The following is an 18,864-nucleotide window of genomic DNA, read 5'->3' as shown; positions in this document are numbered from 1 at the left end:
TCATGTCATATCATTTCAACTGTCAAATTCACCAGTTCTATAAATACAGACGTACGTTAAAACCTACAAAAAAGTTGACAAGATACTTTCTAAGAACTCAAAAAAATCTAACATTAATCTGATACAAAGTTTATTAACCTTTCAGGAAAGAAACAAGCACCGTAATTATGTGTGCTACTTACAACATTTTTTAACTTACACGTAAGGCGTTTATTTCGTAAAATAAAAATTATCTGATATATGCACGTGAGAAACACAAGTTAACGGTTCAAAGGGGAGTAAAAATTTAAGCCCAAAAATATTTAACGACTGCACAATTTAAACTGACTGAACCTAATCTTTACTAGAATATGCACGGTTTTATTAAAAAGTGATTTCTGCACGAAGAAATAAAATAGCATAAAAATGATAACATATATTAAATAGATAAACCACAGATCTGTATAAAACAATTAATTTTTTTTTACATTAACATTCCGTAATATTGAAACATTTGCATAAAATTTGATTAAATAAATTAAATCAAATTAAAAACTACTTAAACAGAAATTATAAGCAAACACAACTGCTTTCTACGTCTTATCTCGATCGAAGTATAAGTTTTTTCACTCAATAATTCAATGAAAATCAAATACACTCATAGTTTCCGAAACAGTTTCTGTGATCTCAGACATCTTTTAAGTTATCCAAAAAACATAATTATCATAACACACTAAAACCAAACAAAAAGTCGAATAACGTTAAACAATAATGGCACCAATAATTAGACATACAGAAGCCCTAGCAAATCATAATAATTAAGAAATAATAATTTATTATTATTAATAAGTTTTTAATATCAATCGAAAGGATTGACGCCATTGTCACTAAATACGGACTCAACATCGCTGTGAATGTTTGAATTCGATGACAATTGCTCACTTTCCCTCCAGTAATGTGCACTGCTTATTGACATTTTGAATGCATTTGACATCCAAGGATCAGTATTTTTAGCAGCTTCCTTCAAGCGCTCAGAGGTCTCCCTCTCGATGCGCTCCAAGCGATCCAAAGCCTTTGACGGATCCATACTTTGAGGTCGCTCATTAAAATTTATATCGATTTCAATTCTGTGAAAATATCACCGATTTCTTTTAACTATATACTTTCTTATTTTATATCGCTTACATGTATTCAAGAGTCAAGTTATAAGGCTTTCATGTATTAGTTTTAATTACTTCAACAATTTGTACTTTTAACATCACTTTAATTTCACTTACACAAGTTAAATAGTAAAATACATATTTTTAGCTAAAACATTAAAAATATCTGTATTTCTTACTGTTAATTAACATACAAAAAAATACACTTTACTTAAGCTACTTTTACAAAAAGTTTTTACATTACTTAACATTATTTCTAAAAACTATTCAATTATATAATCAAACATTTGTACGACTGCAATTCTATCGACATTTAACACAATAGTATTACATATTTTAACTCATTATAATACATCTGTAGTATTGTAAAGGTTACATGCAAACTTTCTATTCAAACAACGGAGAGACATCAGTCCTACCCGGTCTCTGCTGTAAACTTGAGCCAAGCTTCTTGATTGGGCGCGCGCGGTATCTCCGCGGCAACAAAACGACATGCCTCTGACATTGTACGTTCAACAGTGTCTATTTGTTTTTCTGTAATTGAACCTGTAATTTCTTTTTAAATAAACTCTACTTGCCTATGGCTGCCAGTAAACTACCGCAAAAGCGGAACGAAAACGAACCAAAATTTTATATTATTTTATATTATTCTCAATTGCAAATGTCAAAATTACTGTTACCATAATAACCTTGCTTCCTTAATGTTGGCATCTTGTAGTTTATGGTCCCTTTCCCACATTATTTGTTTTTTCCAATTTATTTAACCCCTAAGTTTAATAGCGTGAAAATATATAGCCTAAAGCGTGTTGTAAGTGTAGGGCTTTTTATTAAAGAAAGATTTTTTCTAAATATGCTGTGATTGCTGACATCCTACGCCACGAAGTAGTGCGTGTTTACGTTTTATTATATTAGTATAGAAGTATAGATACGAGTAATTATGAATTTATTAACTCCAATGATTATTTGCCAGACTCTGTGTTCACAGCATGAACCAATTTATTAATTTTAATTTTTGGCATAGGAATTCGAATCCAATACCAAAAATTCGGAAGCCTACATCAAAATTCCATAACATTGTCATTTAACGTGGACATGTGAAAAACTCTACGTTGTGTTTCGCGTTTATATGCAAAAAAAATGTTACATTATCATGTAATAGGTACATCATTCAATCGCGGTATCATGATCGTGAATATTTGAAACGAAATGTAATGAAACTAAAAAACACAAAATCATCTATGCCTATGCCGCACGTGTAAAGACAGCAAGAACCTGTACTATTACTAGGAGAAACAGAGAAAACATGAGGAAAGAAAATCAAACCTCTTATAGACCGATGTATCGAATAATTAACACTCACAAAATTCTATACAAATTACCTACGGAACCGGTCTTTTAATAAGTTCATTTTTACATTTATTAGTTTAGATACGATAACTAAAGTTATATATTTACCTGATTCCTGTTGCGTGGAATGTGCCGGTCTGCGCAACGCATGCGCCAAGTTACCACAAACAGCGCCTTTCGAAGTCAACTTACTACCGCTGCTTCGCCATTCGGCATCTAATAATAATAATCCTATTATACTGATAAAACCAAGCTATTTTACTGCTTAACATAATTAGATTTCGTTCACATTCGTAATTTAAATAGGTGTTTTAAATTTATATAAAAAGGAAAAAATAGTATTTTTGTTATTTGAATCTTTCTGATATTACAAAAGCGAAAATTTAAACGGATGGATGAATGTTTTAAGAGTTGGTAGCCTAAACTGCAGAACGGATTTCAATGAAATTTTGTGTAGATGTAGATAGATAGTAGTCTGGAAGAACATATAGGCACTTTGTATTTTTTTTAATTCCACGCGGACATATCTTTTCATTATTAAAAAGATACGTTAACAATGAACAACAATTTTTTTTTATTTGACGCGGGGGAAGTCACGAGCGACAGCCAGTAAGTTAATATTGTCATCATCCATAGTGTCCACCCCATACCCATTAACGTGTTCATGATCTGCAGGCGCGTGGGCGCGTCGATGGCGGGGCGGGGCAGCGCGGTGTGCGGCCGCCGCGCCAGCGCCACGCGCGCCCCCCGACACCCGCCGTTCTCTGTGGTCGCTGGACGTCGCCTTTGTACCACTGGTCGTTGAACCTCCGTCAAACATTTCGACACACATTCTTCTTGCGATTTCTTGAAAAATCAAGCAAAACCTAAGTTACCTCAAATATTTTTAGGTAGAGCCCGCTTTAACATCTTCACACTGTAGAGTCGGCTCGCCCCCAGAAATACCACGACCATACAAAAGATAGGCGGTAAATGGGAGAAATTCCTCGTGCCGTGAAGAGTGTGGAGCCAGAGGCACAATTTTAGTCACTTTTCCTTCCCACCCTTTTTCTTATAAGAAAAGGATAGGAAGGGAACAGGGACTTGACGGTGACGGTGACGCATAGGAAGGGGAAACATCCTCTTAATGTGCGTCTCCTCCGTCGTTTAAGGGTAGGCAACTCATCCGTTATTGCGAATGCCTATGGGCAGTGGTTGCTTCGCCATTTTGGCGTATTCAGGTGGCCGCTTGCTCGTTAACCACCTTATGATATAAAAATTGAAGGTAACTAAAAAGTTTTGCTTTTAACTGAACTGTACATCAACTGAAACACAATATTACACTTTCATATTATACCTATACCCGCTGCATTTAGATCAAAAAGAAAGGAAAACTCAGTCCAATCCATGAATAGAAACGTGAAGATGACCTACACAAAAATAAATCCAACCACCTGACTTCTAATCTAAACATCGTTGAAGCAGTTTCCAAGAATTTGCAAATATTGTAAGATGTAAACCAGATTTACGGATTATTTTTAGATACTCACGCGTCTATTTCTATTAAGAAAACTTATCCGTTTGGTTTTGTAAAAATTATTTTGATGCTAGAATCAATACATTTTATTGCGTTTTATACCTGAAGTAATTGTGACTGTGACGATGTTCCAACTATTGCAAAGTCTGTAGACGGCTCAGGTTCCTTTTGTACTTCTAAAATTTCCTGGTCACTTTCTGATCCAGATGAATCATCCAAATGTTCTACGTAGTCTTCATCTATAAAAAGTACACTAATTAATTAAATGGATTTACTGCAAAGAAATATATTAAAAAGTCTACTTCACATTAACATTTGGATTCATATCCAATGATTTGCTGGTAAAACAAATTTGTGAATGGGTCTTCTTAGTAAACCTTATAAAATAAACATATAAGAATTATGCGTACTGTTGACATCCGTATGCAGGGGCTGGTCATCTAGAGAAGTCAGCATGGGCAACGTCGACGCTATCGTCGATCGATAATCGCTCGTATGCGAAAACGAAGTCCCATTGAGAAATAAACGACGCAATGAACTGCATACGCCCAAGGTCCATACACGACTCGCCACCGTTATTGGATTACTTGACAAACAAATTTTTGAAATAAGGAAGGTTATAAAATGATTAATAATGAACGCTAAAAGCGTCCAAACGATTACATCTCCTTTCTTTTGACCTTAGAGAAGGTCAATCTTTGTTGTTAGAATTGAGGTAATTGTATTTATCTTCTTGATTGTTATCCCAAATATGACAACGCTACACTGACTTACTGATCGTAATTTAAATCATGTATCTAAGTTTTTTATTAGATACGAAAAAACGTTTAATGACACGACATAGTTAACCATGTAACTAGCAAATACAAAATGATCTCTCCTGTACTTGGACAGACTGAGCGTATGAAGTTTCTGCAGCACCGCTAGCGGATGAAGGTCACGGATGAGGTTGCCGGCCGCGTGCAGTTCCCGCAGGTGACCCACGCCCCAAACACCATCCAGAGATGTCAAGCCGCAGCGATTCACACTAAGTATCTGTTGATTGACCAATCAAACTAGTATAGGAGAAAATAATTCCCCTTAGTAACAACCGTATTCATATTTATGCACCTAATAGAATGGCTTCTCATGCACTTCTGTATTTTATGTACTTCTTACTTATATTATAAACGCAAAAGTTTAGATGAATGGATTTTTGTTAGAATTTGTAGCCTAAACGGCGGAACGAATCTCGATATAGTTTTGCAAAGATGTAGAGCATAATCTGGAAGAATACATAGGCTAGTTACTTTTGTCATTTAATAACGGTAGTCTTGTAAAGATGTATTTAGTCTTGATGAAGTGATTTTTTTTACCTTTAAGTGGTCTAAACCGATGCCAAGTTCTCGTAAAGACTGAAGAGCACTTCCATCTAAAGTGAGTGATCGCAGGCGAGGCACAAGTACGTGCAGTCTGCGCAGCCCCACGCGCTCCGCCACCACACGCAGTTTGGCTTCACGGATCCTCAACACTTCCTCATCAGTCGTCACCCCACTACACTCTTTCTATAATAGAACCTATACCCTTTAGCGAATACTTCGTATAGTCAAAGAGAAATAGAAACAAAATGTGTATAAGATACTTGCCAATAGTTCAATGAGCGTTAGTTCCCTAGGTATGACAATGCGTCTGTAGCCAGGTAGCCTACGTTCTAGCTCATCTTGCCCTGGAGGTTGTTCCGGATCTGGGGGTGGCATTGCTAAAGCCCTGTTTATTTAAAAAAATACGTAAGATTTATCTACATACCTCTTACCATAATCATAATCGAAACGTATTCCTTACTAGTCTTATTAAGTAATTTTGATACTTGTACCTGAACAAAGGTGTCGCTCGAACGTTCGGTGGTTCTGGAGAACTCGCACTTGATATTTCTGAAGGCGAGGGGGAGGCGATAATACTCGGCGTCCGAGGAGCTGAACCGAGCTCCAGACATGGCGCTTCCCTTTCTGGCATTTCCTTAAAATTAATTAGAACATAAATATAATTTCCTATGTTACTTCTCTTTAGCTATATAAAGTGACGTGTAAAGTGATAACGTGCATATTATATTATATCCAACAAGCTGAATTGAATGTAGGATCTGAGTACATCAAACTTACCTTTTATTTTTGTCAAGTTGTAGAATTTGAATATACTAAAATCGACTTTAAAACATACTACAAACTACTTTAAGTAAAAAAAATACGTCGAAATCTCGAAATCATATTCGTGTTAAATCGATACTTTGTTTACATCTTGTATTGTATTCCTGTGCTAATATAAACCTAAGTCAACGATGGATAAAGTTAAATAAGTGAAATAATTGATTGTATTATTTATTTCAAAAGTCAGATTTTCTAAATGAAACAAATCTGTTGCTCGGGGCAACGCCTTTAGTTATTATTTTCCATGCAGCGCATACAGCGTAGGCGTGCAAGGTTTACCAAAAGTTTTCGCTGCTACTTTTTATGATATATTTGCCGAAACATAAAAGCTGTAAATAGATGTAAACTTATTTAAATGTTAGGAATAAAAAAACTAAATAAACGTAATAAATTGACCATTAAAATTGTTTTTTTTTTCAATTGTTCAAAAACTAACGTATTCGTGTCTTTGACTTATCATAAAAAAGCTGTCACTTTGACAACTCAAAGTTGTGAGAATTCGGGCATTTTGGCGCCAAAACTGCAATTATTTATACATTTTCAATTACCTGGTGTACAATTTGATGTGATCTAGTGATAATTTTAACTAAAACATTAATAGATAGTTAAACTTAAACAGTATTCAATTTAGCAACAATGGAATCCAATGGAATTGATACAAAACATGATGAATACCAGTATCTTAACCTTGTGAAAGAAATTATTGATAGAGGTTTGTAAGTTATACACAGAAACACAAATCAGGGTTTGTATTGACAAGTGTGCAATAAAATAAATAATAACTTGCAGGTGACAAAAGGATTGATAGAACTCGTGTAGGTACTCTATCAATATTTGGGGCAATGCAAAGGTATTCTCTACAAAATAACAGTTTACCACTATTAACAACCAAAAGAGTTTTCACAAGGGGAGTAATTGAAGAGTTACTGTGGATGATATCTGGTTCCACGGATAGCAAAGTTCTTGCTGAAAAAGAAGTTCATATTTGGGATGCAAATGGTTCCCGAGAGTTTCTTGATAACTTAGGTTTCACTGACCGAGAGGAGGGTGTGTATAAAATGTTACAATAATATGGTAACTCGATTAGGTATCAATTAGAAAACTAAATATTTCAACATCACTGCATTATCAAGTGTTTTTTTTTTTGTCTAGGTGACCTTGGTCCTGTGTATGGCTTCCAATGGAGACACAGTGGAGCTAAATATGTTAATGCAAAGACTGATTACACTAACCAAGGAATTGATCAACTGCAGAATGTTATAAACACTATTAAGTAAGTTAAGTTATGATTTAGTTCTCATTTGGCATGTTGGACTATTAACATTAAATTCACTTACTTAGATTGAATTATGTATTCTAAACTTGAAACTGATATAAGTAAGAAAAAGTTTTTAGTACATTCTGTGCATATTTGCCTAGAATATATGTTTAGTTTTTAAAAAAATGATTGACAAGACAGACATTGCAGAGGCATTCCTACTGTTTATCAATAAAGGGAGACACATAAAATTTGATTTCCCCTACCTATGTGTCTCATCCCCTATCAAATTTAACTTATCAGATGAAACATGGAATGATTTCCACTTTATGCAAGTCTTCTATTTGGCCATAGTATTGAATAAGTGGTAAGTAGGCCATTTTTGAAACATGATATTGCATTCTACCACTAAACTATTTTTTTTTTAATCTCAGAAATAATCCAGCCGATAGGCGGATGATAATGTGTGCATGGAACCCATCAGATCTCAGTCAAATGGCGCTACCTCCTTGCCATTGTTTGGTCCAGTTCCATGTTGAGGATGGCAAGTTGAACTGCTTAATGTATCAGAGGAGTGCAGATATGGGATTGGGTGTGCCATTTAATATTGCCAGTTACTCATTTTTGACACACATGATTGCACATGTTACAGGATTAGAGGTAAGTTGTTCAAGATACTACTTTAATACTTATTTACTTATATGACTAATATCATAAATGCAAAAGTTTAGATGCGTGGATGGATGTTTGTTAGAGTTTATAGTCTAAACTGCTATATGGATCTGGGTAAAATTTAACATGGGTGTAGAGGATAGTCTGAAAGAACACATAGGACACTTCCTTTTGTATATACTTTTTTTACATTCCACATGAATGGAGACACTGGCGAAAGAATGTGATACTGAAGTGTAAACACACTTCTTTGTTATGTCGGATATCAGCAATCACAGCTAAATTTTGAATGAATCCTTTTTAATAAAAATGCCTACACATAAGACTTTTTCTATTGAGCTTAGGAAGAAATAAATTGGAAAAACCGTCATCTTGGAATAGTACAAAACCTACAAGTCAATATCAGCAAAGGAGTAAGAATGCCATATTAATAGTAATTGTTTGACAATGGCAAAGGCCTTTAATTCCCATCTACCCCCATTTCATTTAATTTGGCAAACATCAGTTATATTTAAGAGCCAAGCCTGGGCCTACTTCACTTCTTTTAAAAAAACTACTGATTTCAGTATATCTATGTAATTTGATGAAATTTAGCTATATAATTTTGTGTTGATATTATTTTTGCATTTCTCTCTTAATTTTTTTTCAGGCTGGTGAGTTTGTGCACACGACAGGTGATACTCATATTTATTTAAATCATATTGAACCATTAAAAAAACAATTAGAGAGAAAACCAAAACCCTTTCCAACACTTGAATTTGCTCGGAAAATTGAATCCATTGATGATTTCAAATATGAAGATTTTATTATTAAAAATTACAACCCTCATCCTAAAATTGAAATGGAAATGGCTGTATAAAAAGTTTAAATATGTTCTTTTTGATAGTATTTACATTTTTATTAAGTATTTTATAACTTAAGTCAATTATAGGTAAAAAGACCATTTTTGGATGGTAACAATAAAAACAACAGTATTTTTGGCTCATTAATATATTAACACAAGATATATCAAAAACTGCCAATACCATATTGATAAACTAAATCTACAAATGAAACCCCAAATAATTTACTAAATGGCATTTAAATCTTACAGTGAAAAAATTATGAAAAAATAAGTTTTTATATTTTCTATAATATTAATACAGTAACAAATTCACAAGTCTTATTGCCTTACAAATATTAAATAACTATCGTATATTACAATAGCATTTTGTACAATGTGTTTATTAGCCCCATTTTATGTTGAAACAAAGTAATATTGCTACACGAGCATAATCTCTATAACTATAGCAACCATATTACAGTATTATATTGAATAATTAAAGATGCATTTTGTAACAAATAATGGATTTCAAAGAATTATGTTATTTTCAATTCATCAACACATTTGGTCATCTTGTGATGGCACCTGAAAAAACAATGTGATAACATTAAATTTACAGCATGAAAAAATTGAAGATTAAAAAAAAATTGTCAAATTAAGTGATTACATTTTTTATGTATGCAACCTGCCATTAACTGAATCCAAGTTTACCATATCATAATATGAGCCCAATATAAAGGTACTGTTAAAGATCTTATTTTTACTAGAAATTTCTGAACGTTGATTTATAGTCATTTAATTTCATAAATCAAAAAGTTTAATTAAAAATGTAGAATGCATTTATTGAATTTTATGGCGCAAATGTTAATAAACTAGTCAGATACTGCAGGAATTTTTGATTCTTAATTAAACAGTTATTAAAGCTATACACACCTGAGACATACCCTCATCCAATCTACTACTAGGTACAGGCAGAGCTGCTAATTGATCTGCAAGTGCTAAAGTCATTTCCGACTCCACTGTTACCTCTGACCATAATGTATCTGAAATGGGAACAAGATAAACTTATATCTATGCAAAAATAAACAAAACTTGATGGGATGCATTAGTACATGAAAATTGAAGCTGAATAAACAAAAGTTCAAGGTACTACAATGTTTTTTTCACTTGCATAGGTTTCCTTCTAATGTGAGTTTCTCGCTTATATAGATTGGGATCAGACAATGACTCCAATTTAAAGAGGTTTATTGCTTGTCTAGGTTCAACTATTACTATTTGTACAGTAATTAATATTTAAATATTGTAATTAGTAAAACTTAACAGTTGAATTGTACTTGTACACATTTGAGTTTTTGTTTGAAAGTCTGAGTAACAAAATAAATTGTCAAAATACTAATAAAAAATTATGGAATTTCAGCTACATCTAAAATTAAATTTGATAGATTATGAGCCATTAGCAACAAATCATTTTCATATTTACCTCCTATTTGATCACCTTTGTCAGTCACTACATGGAAAAAACTTCTATGTGTACCGGGTGTATTGGGTGCTTTTAAGTGCATGGTCACAGTAACCGAGTGTCCCGGGGGCAAGGCAGGAAGGTATGCCGGAGATCCACCAAAATGTTCCCCCGCATGGATCAGTCTACAGCTGCCGGGCCATGTTTCTGCTCCTGAATTGGTAATACTCCAGCTTTGTTCAAAACTGTAATCAGAAACTTTAACATTATCAGCTTTTTGTTTTAATGAAATTACTAATTGAACATACAGATATGCAAAATTGTCATGTAAGTTAAACTGCAAAATGTTAAATTCTGTCAATAAAGAATAAATTATTGTAGACAAAAGTCATAAAAGCTTAAATATAAAACAGAATGAAAATTGTTTTACTTTTGAATCTTACCAAGAACCTGGACTAACTGCAGTTTCCGGATTTTGAGCACTCTTTACTGACATGGATGGAAGTTTTGGAGGTAAACTGTAGTCTAAATAACAACAAATAGCAGCTTGTAGGTTCCTGAGGAAGATTAAATGATTAAATTAAAATGTAGTTTAACAATATCAAGGAATATAAAATACTTCAAATTGTTATTTACCAGTTACTCATATCCAGAAAGAAACTTGCTGTATTATAATTTAAACTGGGGCCCAACAATCTCTGCATTTGTCCTATCAATTCTTCCCGGTCAGTTGTATTCATACAACTGAACTGTAATAACAAATTTTGGTCTATCTCCCCAGAAATAGCTGAACCATCCACATCCATTATGCTTGATATTGTCACAACGCACTTTTGTGTTCCACTGTTACTGCTATTGACATTCCCTTTGTTTACGTACGACAGCTGATGTAAATTTCTCGGTAAAATGTATTCTCTTAGTACTTTGAAACAAAAAACAATGAAAGCATAAAGCCACTAGAATTATATATGACAGAAAATATATGTCATGCGAGTATGTCGTAATTTTATTGTGAAAAAATCATCCGAATGAAAGGGCTATGATGTAAATATGGCGGATTATAATGGCCTCCCAAGATGGCGGCTTATTTACGACAGCAGCGCCAAAACGGAATATATGAGCTTTGGATATAGTGAAACAAGAATATCTGGCCCGATGAGACAGGCTCTGCTATCGCAGTCAGTTTTGTCAGAAAACGGGTATTCGTTAAATTAGAAAAAAAGTATAAAAACCAAGTAGCTACAGAAAATGGTATGAAATATAAAAAAAAATGTTGAAAGCTGCCCTACAAAAACGACCTAGTGACAATTTTTTGTCGTTAACAGGGGGAGCGCTAGTGAGTTTGACCTATACCTACCAGGCCAAATATCCTTGTCGGTCTATAACATTCGCAAAAATCTGAACAATTGTATTGACAGCTGTCATTGCCATGCTGCATGCCATGCCTTACCATGCCAATGTCAATCCATTGCCAATGCCATTGTTGAACTTAAAATTGAAATTAAAAACTATTCCCTATCCGATTTCAAACATAGAGGATAGCACATTATTTGATGTTTTATGTGGATTTCAAATCGCACTTTGAATACTTGCAGTCGTTTTTTGTCGTAAATAGTAGTTTAGCTAATTAATAAGTTGAACAAGATTGTTGTTTCGGTGTTTTTTAATTACTTTATATGTGAGAAATGTTATGCTTTCTAAAGAACAGTTTTTCTCGTTTAACGAAATTATAAAACATACTAAGATGTAATTTATAATGCTATAAATAAAATTAGTTAATTTGCAAATTTTCTAAAATGTCCAGTAAAGACGCAAAAATATATGTCTGCAATCATGCTGGTTGTAACAATAAATACAATAGACCATATAGACTAGAACAACACTTGCTAAGTCATTTAAATATAGTAAGTTATAATACTAATTATATTTTTTCTATCTAATACAAACATATTTTTTAGTTTTTATTGTGTTCCAGAAACCTTTTCAATGCTCATGGGATAATTGTAATAAAGTTTATTCAAACAAAAGTCATTTGAATCGTCATATAGCAAGTGCGCATGAAAAAGAAAAAAAGAACATTATATACAGGTATGTGTAAATTCAAATTAATTTTATGTATCTAATATGAAAGATAAAATAAAAATTGTCAAAGATATTGGAAGTATTTATCAAATAAACACTTCACTAATTGTTCCTTTTTATTTACAGTTGTCCAGAATGTTTTAAAACTTATTCAAATAGACAAAATCTAAAGAAACATATAAGACAAAAACATGTGGTTAATTTACCATTTGTGTGTGATTATTGCAAAGCACAATGTAGGAAAAAGCATCAATTGAGTGCTCACATGCATATGCATAATGGAGTTAAAGCATTCAGGTTACAAAATTCTTCATATAAATTAAATAAAACAGCTTTCACTTATCATTTCTGCACCTACGGAAACTTCAAATATGTCTTCTGTAATCCTCAATAAGTTTTCTAAGAGAGATAAAGAAATGTTTTAATATAACTTGATTTTAAATTACAGCTGTGAAATATGTTCAAAAGAATTTGTAACACTCTATGAAAAGAAAAGACATATGAGATGCCACAAAACATATACCTGTGATGTATGTTCCTTCACATTTAATCAATGGTCCAGGTATCAAAAACATAGAAAATCAGAACATTGTGCCAAAAGTATGTACAATACACTAGATTCACCTTATTGTGTGTAATCCCAATGTAATTAAAGTCATTTGTAGTTGTATAAATTGTAAATGTTTATAATAAATAATCTATTAAATGCTGTGTTACAGAATATATTTGTGATGAATGTGGAAGAGCTTATACTCAAAGGATTCATATTATCCGACATTTAAAGATTCATTCTAATTCTGAAAACATAAGAAGAACATTTGCCTGCCCTTATTCTAACTGCTTCAGGTATCTGCATAAATGTTAGAAACCCTCTTTCCATTCATTCTAAACATTGTAAACTGTGCTAATTTTGTTTTCATATCTTTTTCCAGGCGGTATTCAAGAAACAGTAATCTGACGCAACATATATTAGTAAAGCATAAAAAAATCAAACATATTTGTAACATTTGTCAAGCAGAATATAGCAGTCAGGTAATTTGTTTTTCAATTGCAGTCAAGATTATAAAACGGATTTTGTTACTTTTTCATATATCTTTATTTCTTATTCTCTATATAATACATTTTACAAGATTTGATATAAAAATAAAATAAAACATATTATATAAAAAATAGAGCACCACCGGCTGCGGAATCCGATGACTCAAGCAACCAGTGGTCAGGGCTGCAGAGACAGGAACCTCCTCACTATTCGTGCGGTTTCTAAAATAACCGCCTTTTGAATCGGACCCTTATTCCAACTGTCCAGTGAGAGCTTCTTGAGGTGTTCATTGTGGTAATTATTAATTTTTTTTCTAGGCAAAACTAAATGAGCATCTGATAGTACATGAAAATGGAGTTGTGCCTAAAAGAAAAGTAAAATCTTTAGCAACTGGACGTAAACAACGAAAGGATAAGGATACCTTAAAAGTGACGACTGCACTTAAACTAGCTGGATTAACTGAAACCGACCTTAATGAATGTAAAATATTGAAAGATAGACAGTAATAAAAATGACTTAATTAAAAGAAACGTTAAATATTGATTCTTTTTTTTTTCTTTAGAATTTTGATTTTTACACTTGTTAGAATCTCATATGAAGAATTATTAAACAAAAAGAAATCAAACCCTGCAGTTTGTTATAAAATTAAGCCTTCGCCATTTGTATGATTGTTTGTTTATACAATTTATTGATTAAAGGCAAAAAAATATATGGCATTACTTCAATCATTGCTGTACTTCTTAATTTGACTTATTCTGATCGCAGCCTATCAAATAGTATTTTAGACATATAGCAATACATGCAACATTGAATGACAAATATCACGCTGACAGATGTAAATATCAGCTGTAATTTCGAATCAAAATCTCGTTATTCCACGCACGCAGACTTTAATTTCTTACAAGAAATACAAAATACCATAATAAGTAATACTGATAATTGTTTTGGCCTTGTACATAAGTATACAACTTGATGTATCTGATACCATTCTGAAATAGATCTTTAGTCAATATTCTTTATTAAATAAAACAGACGATACAAACACAATTAAGACAGTAAATACCAAGACAAGATGGACTTCACCTTAAATATTTTCACCTTGAATTGCTGGTAAATATGACTTGTCTTTGTTCATAAATGTAGAACACCACAAAATAGATTTGTAAACGATTTTATTGAATATTTCAGGGGAATACCGGCAGTATCAAAAAATAGAAAAGAAAGAATAGAAGCTATTGCAAAATATCTTATGCAAAGTTCTCATACAATTGTGTGCCTTCAAGAGATATGGAGCGAAAAAGATTATTTATTTTTAAAAGATAGCCTTAAAGAAGTTCTTCCTTACTCTCATTACTTTTATAGGTAAATAAAATCTTGAATTATCACAGTCCTAGCTATACTATATTTTCTAGAGCACTACTCTATTGTATCCCTGTATAATAGAAACTTACTGCTTGTTGATTTATCTTGCATGAATTCTTTTAAGCTTTTTATACTAATTTCTTAGAAACAGCACTTTTACTTTTGTAAATATCAATTTACATATGTTTCAGTGGTGTTCTGGGATCGGGTTTGTGTGTATTTTCTAAATGGCTGATTCAGGATGTGTTTTTCCATCAATGGCCGCTCAATGGTTATATTCACAAGATACATCATGGTGATTGGTTCGGAGGGAAGGGGGTTGGCCTATGTAGAATTATATATGAAGATAAATTAATAAATGTATATTGCACACATGTAAGTTATTTTATAATAATACTAGATTTCGCCCGCGACTCCGTCCGCGCGGAATAAAAAATTAAATGCAAGTAGCCTATGTGTTTTTCAGACTATCCTCCATCCATCTAAACTTTCGCATTTATAGTATTAAGTAAGATTGTAGATAATTTTTAGTATATGTTCATAGATGAAAGATAAAGACTCCATATCTAGTTGAATTAAGTTTATCACTCATTTTTGTAGCTTTTAACCCTTTTAGATTTTAGGTAAAAAATGGTTATAAATATAAAAAAACAATCCTCTACAGTTAAAGTACAATAATAATTTTACATAATACCTTTTTGGTCCCTTAATTATTGCAGACAGCTATTTTACACCTTAAAGTTAGCTGCTTACTCTTTTGACAATAGATAGTAATATGAAATCTACATTTATTTGTACCTTTCTTTTTGCAGCTGCATGCAGAATATCATGAAGATGATATGTACTTAGCACACAGGGTGCTGCAAGCATACTCCACTGCGGAATTTGTTAACCTTACCACATGTCCTGCTGATGTATCCATACTTGCGGGAGATTTGAACACTGCTCCCGGAGATCTGTCTTTCAGGTATAATCTGTCTTTAATTATCTATACTTCTATACTAATGTGATAAAGAAGAAAGATTTGTATTTTAATATGTATTGAAATAACTCAAAAACTACCGGGCCGATTTAAAAAATTCTCTCAACATTATAAAGATACATTAACAGTGAGTAACATAGGCTATGTTTTTATTATTTTTAAATTTCACACGGGAGCAGTCGCAAGTACGACTAGTTATTTATAAGCAAATTTGACCTATCCAATAAAAAGAGTTGAAAATTGTTGAAAAGTACAAGATTATTATTGCATGGATTGATTTTAGTCAATACCTTAAATATTGAAGTTCATTTGTGATAAAAAACAAAGGTAATGAATTATTTAATTCTTATTGAAGAAAAAAAATGCTTTTTATCCATAATTTGAACTTTAACCTTTTATATGTGTTATCATTTTTGATACCCAGTTAATTTTATCATACTATGGAACTATTATTACTACTATTATTTTTTATTGATATATGTCAAACTATCTTATCGTCACCCACACGGAATTTAAAAAATCTATAATTAAGTACAGTTCGTTAGTGATATTAAAACCATTTTTTTAATTAGCCCACTAGTTTTAAGTTTATTTCTAACATAAAAAAGTAAAAATCTTTACTCTTTATATTAGTCTATATTGATATCATAAAGAGGAAATATTTGTATTTAGTATGTATTGTAATAATTCAAAAACAACTGGACCAATTTCAAAAAATCTTTCACCATTAAAAAGCTACATTACATAGGCTATGTTTTTTAATTTCAACATCTTGTAATAATATTATAAAGAGGAAACAAATGATTCCTAATGTTACTCAAGAGGTTTAATTTATTTTTAGGTTATTAACACAGCTGCCAGTATTATTGGATCCTTACATTATGAAGTGTGAGGGCAACAATGCTGCCATTGCCAAAGCGTCCGGTACATGCGATAATATCAACAACAGTTATTCCGATGCAAAGATGACTAAAACTGCACCAGAAGGGAAGAGAATTGATCATATACTTTTCAAACTGAGTAATTCTTGGGAGGTAATTTTAATTTAATGTTTAATTACTGTTTTTAATGTGTGATACTTATTACAAGGAAACAGTTTTATTTAAGTATTTTCAAAATAAAGAGGACCATAGATTTAAAACCTAAAGACAGACGTAACCTGGGATTTTTAAACATATTTTTGTACAAATATCAAGAAACTACACCGACAAAAGTTCCCATAAGCCATTTCTCCCTCTCACTTTTGACCTCCAGTTTAGGAATATATAGATTATACAGTAACATAAAAGACCTCATCAATACATTTTAGTTTATTATCAGAATTTCTCCAAATCAGGTTTATTTTAAAATTGTTTTGTTTTCTAGGCTGATGTTGTGAATTTCGGAAATCCATTGGAAGACAGAGTACCGGGTGAAGAATTTTCTTATTCCGATCACAATGCTGTTTCTTTGGAATTAAGGATCAGAGAGAGTGCTGATAAAAAAACAAGTCATAGACAACAAAGTGCTGAAGATCGGTTCGATAATACTATTGATCAAGCTATAAAAGTATGTGAAGACGCTAAAATAACTATAACAAAATCGAAACGTTTATTTCTGACTTGCGGTGGACTTCTATTTATGTTTCTTCTAGGTACGGTAGGTTTTTGGCCCAATAATGTATTCGCTGATTTCATTAAAATTGTCATAACAGGTCTTTGTTTCTATTACATAATTATGGGAACACTTTGGAATAAAATTGAAATGAACAGTCTCAAAGCTGGTTTGAGCGCTTTGGAAAATTTTAATAGAACAAGAAATGAATTAAAATGTGTCGATAAGATTTAAAGGATAACTTTTGTTATGGCTAAAAATAAATAATAATCTAACATGTAAAGTTATTTAAATTAAGCTATAGACATATTTAAATAATCTGTTAATAAAAGGCTTCGTATTACATATCTGAATAATTTAATATTCATAATATAGTTACCTCAGAGGCTTTATATTAGGCTAGATATATGAATTTTTATAATCTTTTATCTTGATATTTATTAAGAAGAGATCGCAGAGGAATGTTCTAGATATTCCTTTCAAGATAAAACAAATAATATGAATAATGCAATTTTATATGATGTGTTATGTAAAAGAGTAGTTTGTAAGGTGTGCCAGAAAAAGGACAAATAATAATCAACCTAGTTTCTGTTTTGCGATATTACTGTGATGTCTCCATAAGGCATAAAAACATAAACTAAAAATACCTCCAAAGTACATAAAAATAGATGTAAACTAGTGCAATAAGACAATATAATGGCATGTTATTAATTTTGATTTATTATAGTACAATAAACTTATGCTCAGTATTATATAGAAATAAGGTTTAATCTTCAAGTGAAATAATACTTAATTTGATTTACTATTAAGCCATTTAATTCAATTATGTTTGGGACCATTTTAAGTCATAAAGCATATTGACTGTTTATGTACATTGTGCTCTATTTATTAAGTAGTAAATACTAAATAATTACTAATGTATGCTTAATAATGATTTTTTAAATAAATGTATATTCACATGTAACTTTTATTTTTCACGTCTGGTAATTTCATCAAAGCGACTAAAATTGATTATTACATCATAATAAAACACTATTATTATAAAAATCATTTATTTTAATAATCGTAATAACATAAACATATTAAATATCTGTATTTAAATGTTGTTTTAACAATAAAGTGCAATATCACAACTTAAAATGCATACAAGCAATACATAATAGTAAATTTTTGACAACAAAACATTAAAAAAACATGTATGCGATTTTATATGCAACTATCATATATATACATCATATATAAGGTATATCACAATTAAACAAGTTATATTATGTATATATATTTCTTATAAACTATCTAGATCTGATGACTAGCTAATTTATATAGTAATTTCTGTGATTTCATGCAAATACAATTTATAATACATCAAACAGATGAAATTGTATTGTCACTGCTAAAAAATAAACAAT

The 18,864-nt window shown here is 31.7% G+C and overlaps 5 protein-coding genes across 6 annotated transcripts; 3 read left to right on the top strand and 2 right to left on the bottom strand.

The window, feature by feature from the left end:
• Positions 1–560: 560 nt before the first annotated feature.
• Positions 561–6,372, bottom strand: LOC106100821. The gene is made up of 11 exons (XM_013279872.1): positions 6,141–6,372; positions 5,855–5,997; positions 5,628–5,748; positions 5,358–5,546; positions 4,889–5,037; positions 4,413–4,588; positions 4,105–4,241; positions 3,137–3,332; positions 2,595–2,702; positions 1,559–1,673; positions 561–1,106 (listed from the first exon to the last, which is right to left on the bottom strand). Exons 2-11 carry the CDS (start codon positions 5,992–5,994, stop codon positions 839–841), a joined length of 1,599 nt encoding a protein of 532 aa, XP_013135326.1. The 5' UTR covers positions 5,995–5,997; positions 6,141–6,372; the 3' UTR covers positions 561–838.
• A 283-nt stretch (positions 6,373–6,655) lies between these two features.
• Positions 6,656–9,585, top strand: LOC106100721 (thymidylate synthase). The gene is made up of 5 exons (XM_013279721.1): positions 6,656–6,897; positions 6,975–7,232; positions 7,338–7,458; positions 7,878–8,103; positions 8,765–9,585. Exons 1-5 carry the CDS (start codon positions 6,822–6,824, stop codon positions 8,972–8,974), a joined length of 891 nt encoding a protein of 296 aa, XP_013135175.1. The 5' UTR covers positions 6,656–6,821; the 3' UTR covers positions 8,975–9,585.
• On the bottom strand, positions 9,257–11,429 carry LOC106100722 (uncharacterized protein C6orf106 homolog). The gene is made up of 5 exons (XM_013279722.1): positions 11,034–11,429; positions 10,841–10,954; positions 10,419–10,642; positions 9,872–9,981; positions 9,257–9,523 (listed from the first exon to the last, which is right to left on the bottom strand). The coding sequence occupies exons 1-5, from the start codon at positions 11,201–11,203 to the stop codon at positions 9,494–9,496; spliced, it is 648 nt and encodes a 215-aa protein (XP_013135176.1). The 5' UTR covers positions 11,204–11,429; the 3' UTR covers positions 9,257–9,493.
• Positions 11,430–11,573: 144 nt separating this feature from the next.
• LOC106100719 (gastrula zinc finger protein XlCGF7.1-like) lies at positions 11,574–14,317 on the top strand. 2 transcript variants are annotated; one of them, XM_013279720.1, is made up of 8 exons: positions 11,574–12,301; positions 12,373–12,485; positions 12,606–12,776; positions 12,928–13,079; positions 13,199–13,325; positions 13,412–13,511; positions 13,836–13,998; positions 14,304–14,317. In XM_013279720.1, the coding sequence occupies exons 1-8, from the start codon at positions 12,194–12,196 to the stop codon at positions 14,309–14,311; spliced, it is 942 nt and encodes a 313-aa protein (XP_013135174.1). In that variant the 5' UTR covers positions 11,574–12,193; the 3' UTR covers positions 14,312–14,317. The 2 variants fall into 2 exon arrangements, with proteins under 2 accessions (XP_013135174.1, XP_013135173.1); XM_013279719.1 differs by lacking the exon at positions 14,304–14,317 and having other exon boundaries at positions 13,836–14,061.
• A 48-nt stretch (positions 14,318–14,365) lies between these two features.
• Positions 14,366–17,902, top strand: LOC106100456 (putative neutral sphingomyelinase). The gene is made up of 6 exons (XM_013279316.1): positions 14,366–14,628; positions 14,707–14,880; positions 15,072–15,255; positions 15,693–15,847; positions 16,704–16,896; positions 17,228–17,902. The coding sequence occupies exons 1-6, from the start codon at positions 14,591–14,593 to the stop codon at positions 17,687–17,689; spliced, it is 1,206 nt and encodes a 401-aa protein (XP_013134770.1). The 5' UTR covers positions 14,366–14,590; the 3' UTR covers positions 17,690–17,902.
• Positions 17,903–18,864: the final 962 nt, after the last annotated feature.

The sequence above is a fragment of the Papilio polytes genome, unplaced genomic scaffold (genome assembly GCF_000836215.1).
Source record: "Papilio polytes unplaced genomic scaffold, Ppol_1.0 DF824047.1, whole genome shotgun sequence".
Taxonomy (NCBI): domain Eukaryota; kingdom Metazoa; phylum Arthropoda; class Insecta; order Lepidoptera; family Papilionidae; genus Papilio; species Papilio polytes.
This window is presented reverse-complemented; position numbering and strand designations above follow the sequence as displayed.

Excerpts from the sequence above, each read along its gene's own strand:
- LOC106100821 (XM_013279872.1), bottom strand. The coding sequence starts at position 5,994 with ATGCCAGAAAGGGAAGCGCCATGTCTGGAGCTCGGTTCAGCTCCTCGG. Across the intron at positions 4,589-4,888 it reads CATACGCTCAGTCTGTCCAA|TAATCCAATAACGGTGGCGA; the intron begins GTACAGGAGAGA and ends TTGTTTGTCAAG. Across the intron at positions 2,703-3,136 it reads GATCATGAACACGTTAATGG|ATGCCGAATGGCGAAGCAGC; the intron begins GTATGGGGTGGA and ends TATTATTATTAG.
- LOC106100721 (XM_013279721.1), top strand. The coding sequence starts at position 6,822 with ATGGAATCCAATGGAATTGATACAAAACATGATGAATACCAGTATCTT. Across the intron at positions 6,898-6,974 it reads GAAAGAAATTATTGATAGAG|GTGACAAAAGGATTGATAGA; the intron begins GTTTGTAAGTTA and ends AATAACTTGCAG. Across the intron at positions 8,104-8,764 it reads CACATGTTACAGGATTAGAG|GCTGGTGAGTTTGTGCACAC; the intron begins GTAAGTTGTTCA and ends ATTTTTTTTCAG.
- LOC106100722 (XM_013279722.1), bottom strand. The coding sequence starts at position 11,203 with ATGGATGTGGATGGTTCAGCTATTTCTGGGGAGATAGACCAAAATTTG. Across the intron at positions 10,955-11,033 it reads TTTCTGGATATGAGTAACTG|GAACCTACAAGCTGCTATTT; the intron begins GTAAATAACAAT and ends AATCTTCCTCAG. Across the intron at positions 9,524-9,871 it reads TGGATGAGGGTATGTCTCAG|GTGCCATCACAAGATGACCA; the intron begins GTGTGTATAGCT and ends TTGTTTTTTCAG.
- LOC106100456 (XM_013279316.1), top strand. The coding sequence starts at position 14,591 with ATGGACTTCACCTTAAATATTTTCACCTTGAATTGCTG. Across the intron at positions 14,881-15,071 it reads TACTCTCATTACTTTTATAG|TGGTGTTCTGGGATCGGGTT; the intron begins GTAAATAAAATC and ends CATATGTTTCAG. Across the intron at positions 16,897-17,227 it reads AACTGAGTAATTCTTGGGAG|GCTGATGTTGTGAATTTCGG; the intron begins GTAATTTTAATT and ends TTTGTTTTCTAG.
- LOC106100719 (XM_013279719.1), top strand. The coding sequence starts at position 12,194 with ATGTCCAGTAAAGACGCAAAAATATATGTCTGCAATCATGCTGGTTGT. Across the intron at positions 12,777-12,927 it reads AATGGAGTTAAAGCATTCAG|CTGTGAAATATGTTCAAAAG; the intron begins GTTACAAAATTC and ends TTTAAATTACAG. Across the intron at positions 13,080-13,198 it reads ATCAGAACATTGTGCCAAAA|AATATATTTGTGATGAATGT; the intron begins GTATGTACAATA and ends GCTGTGTTACAG.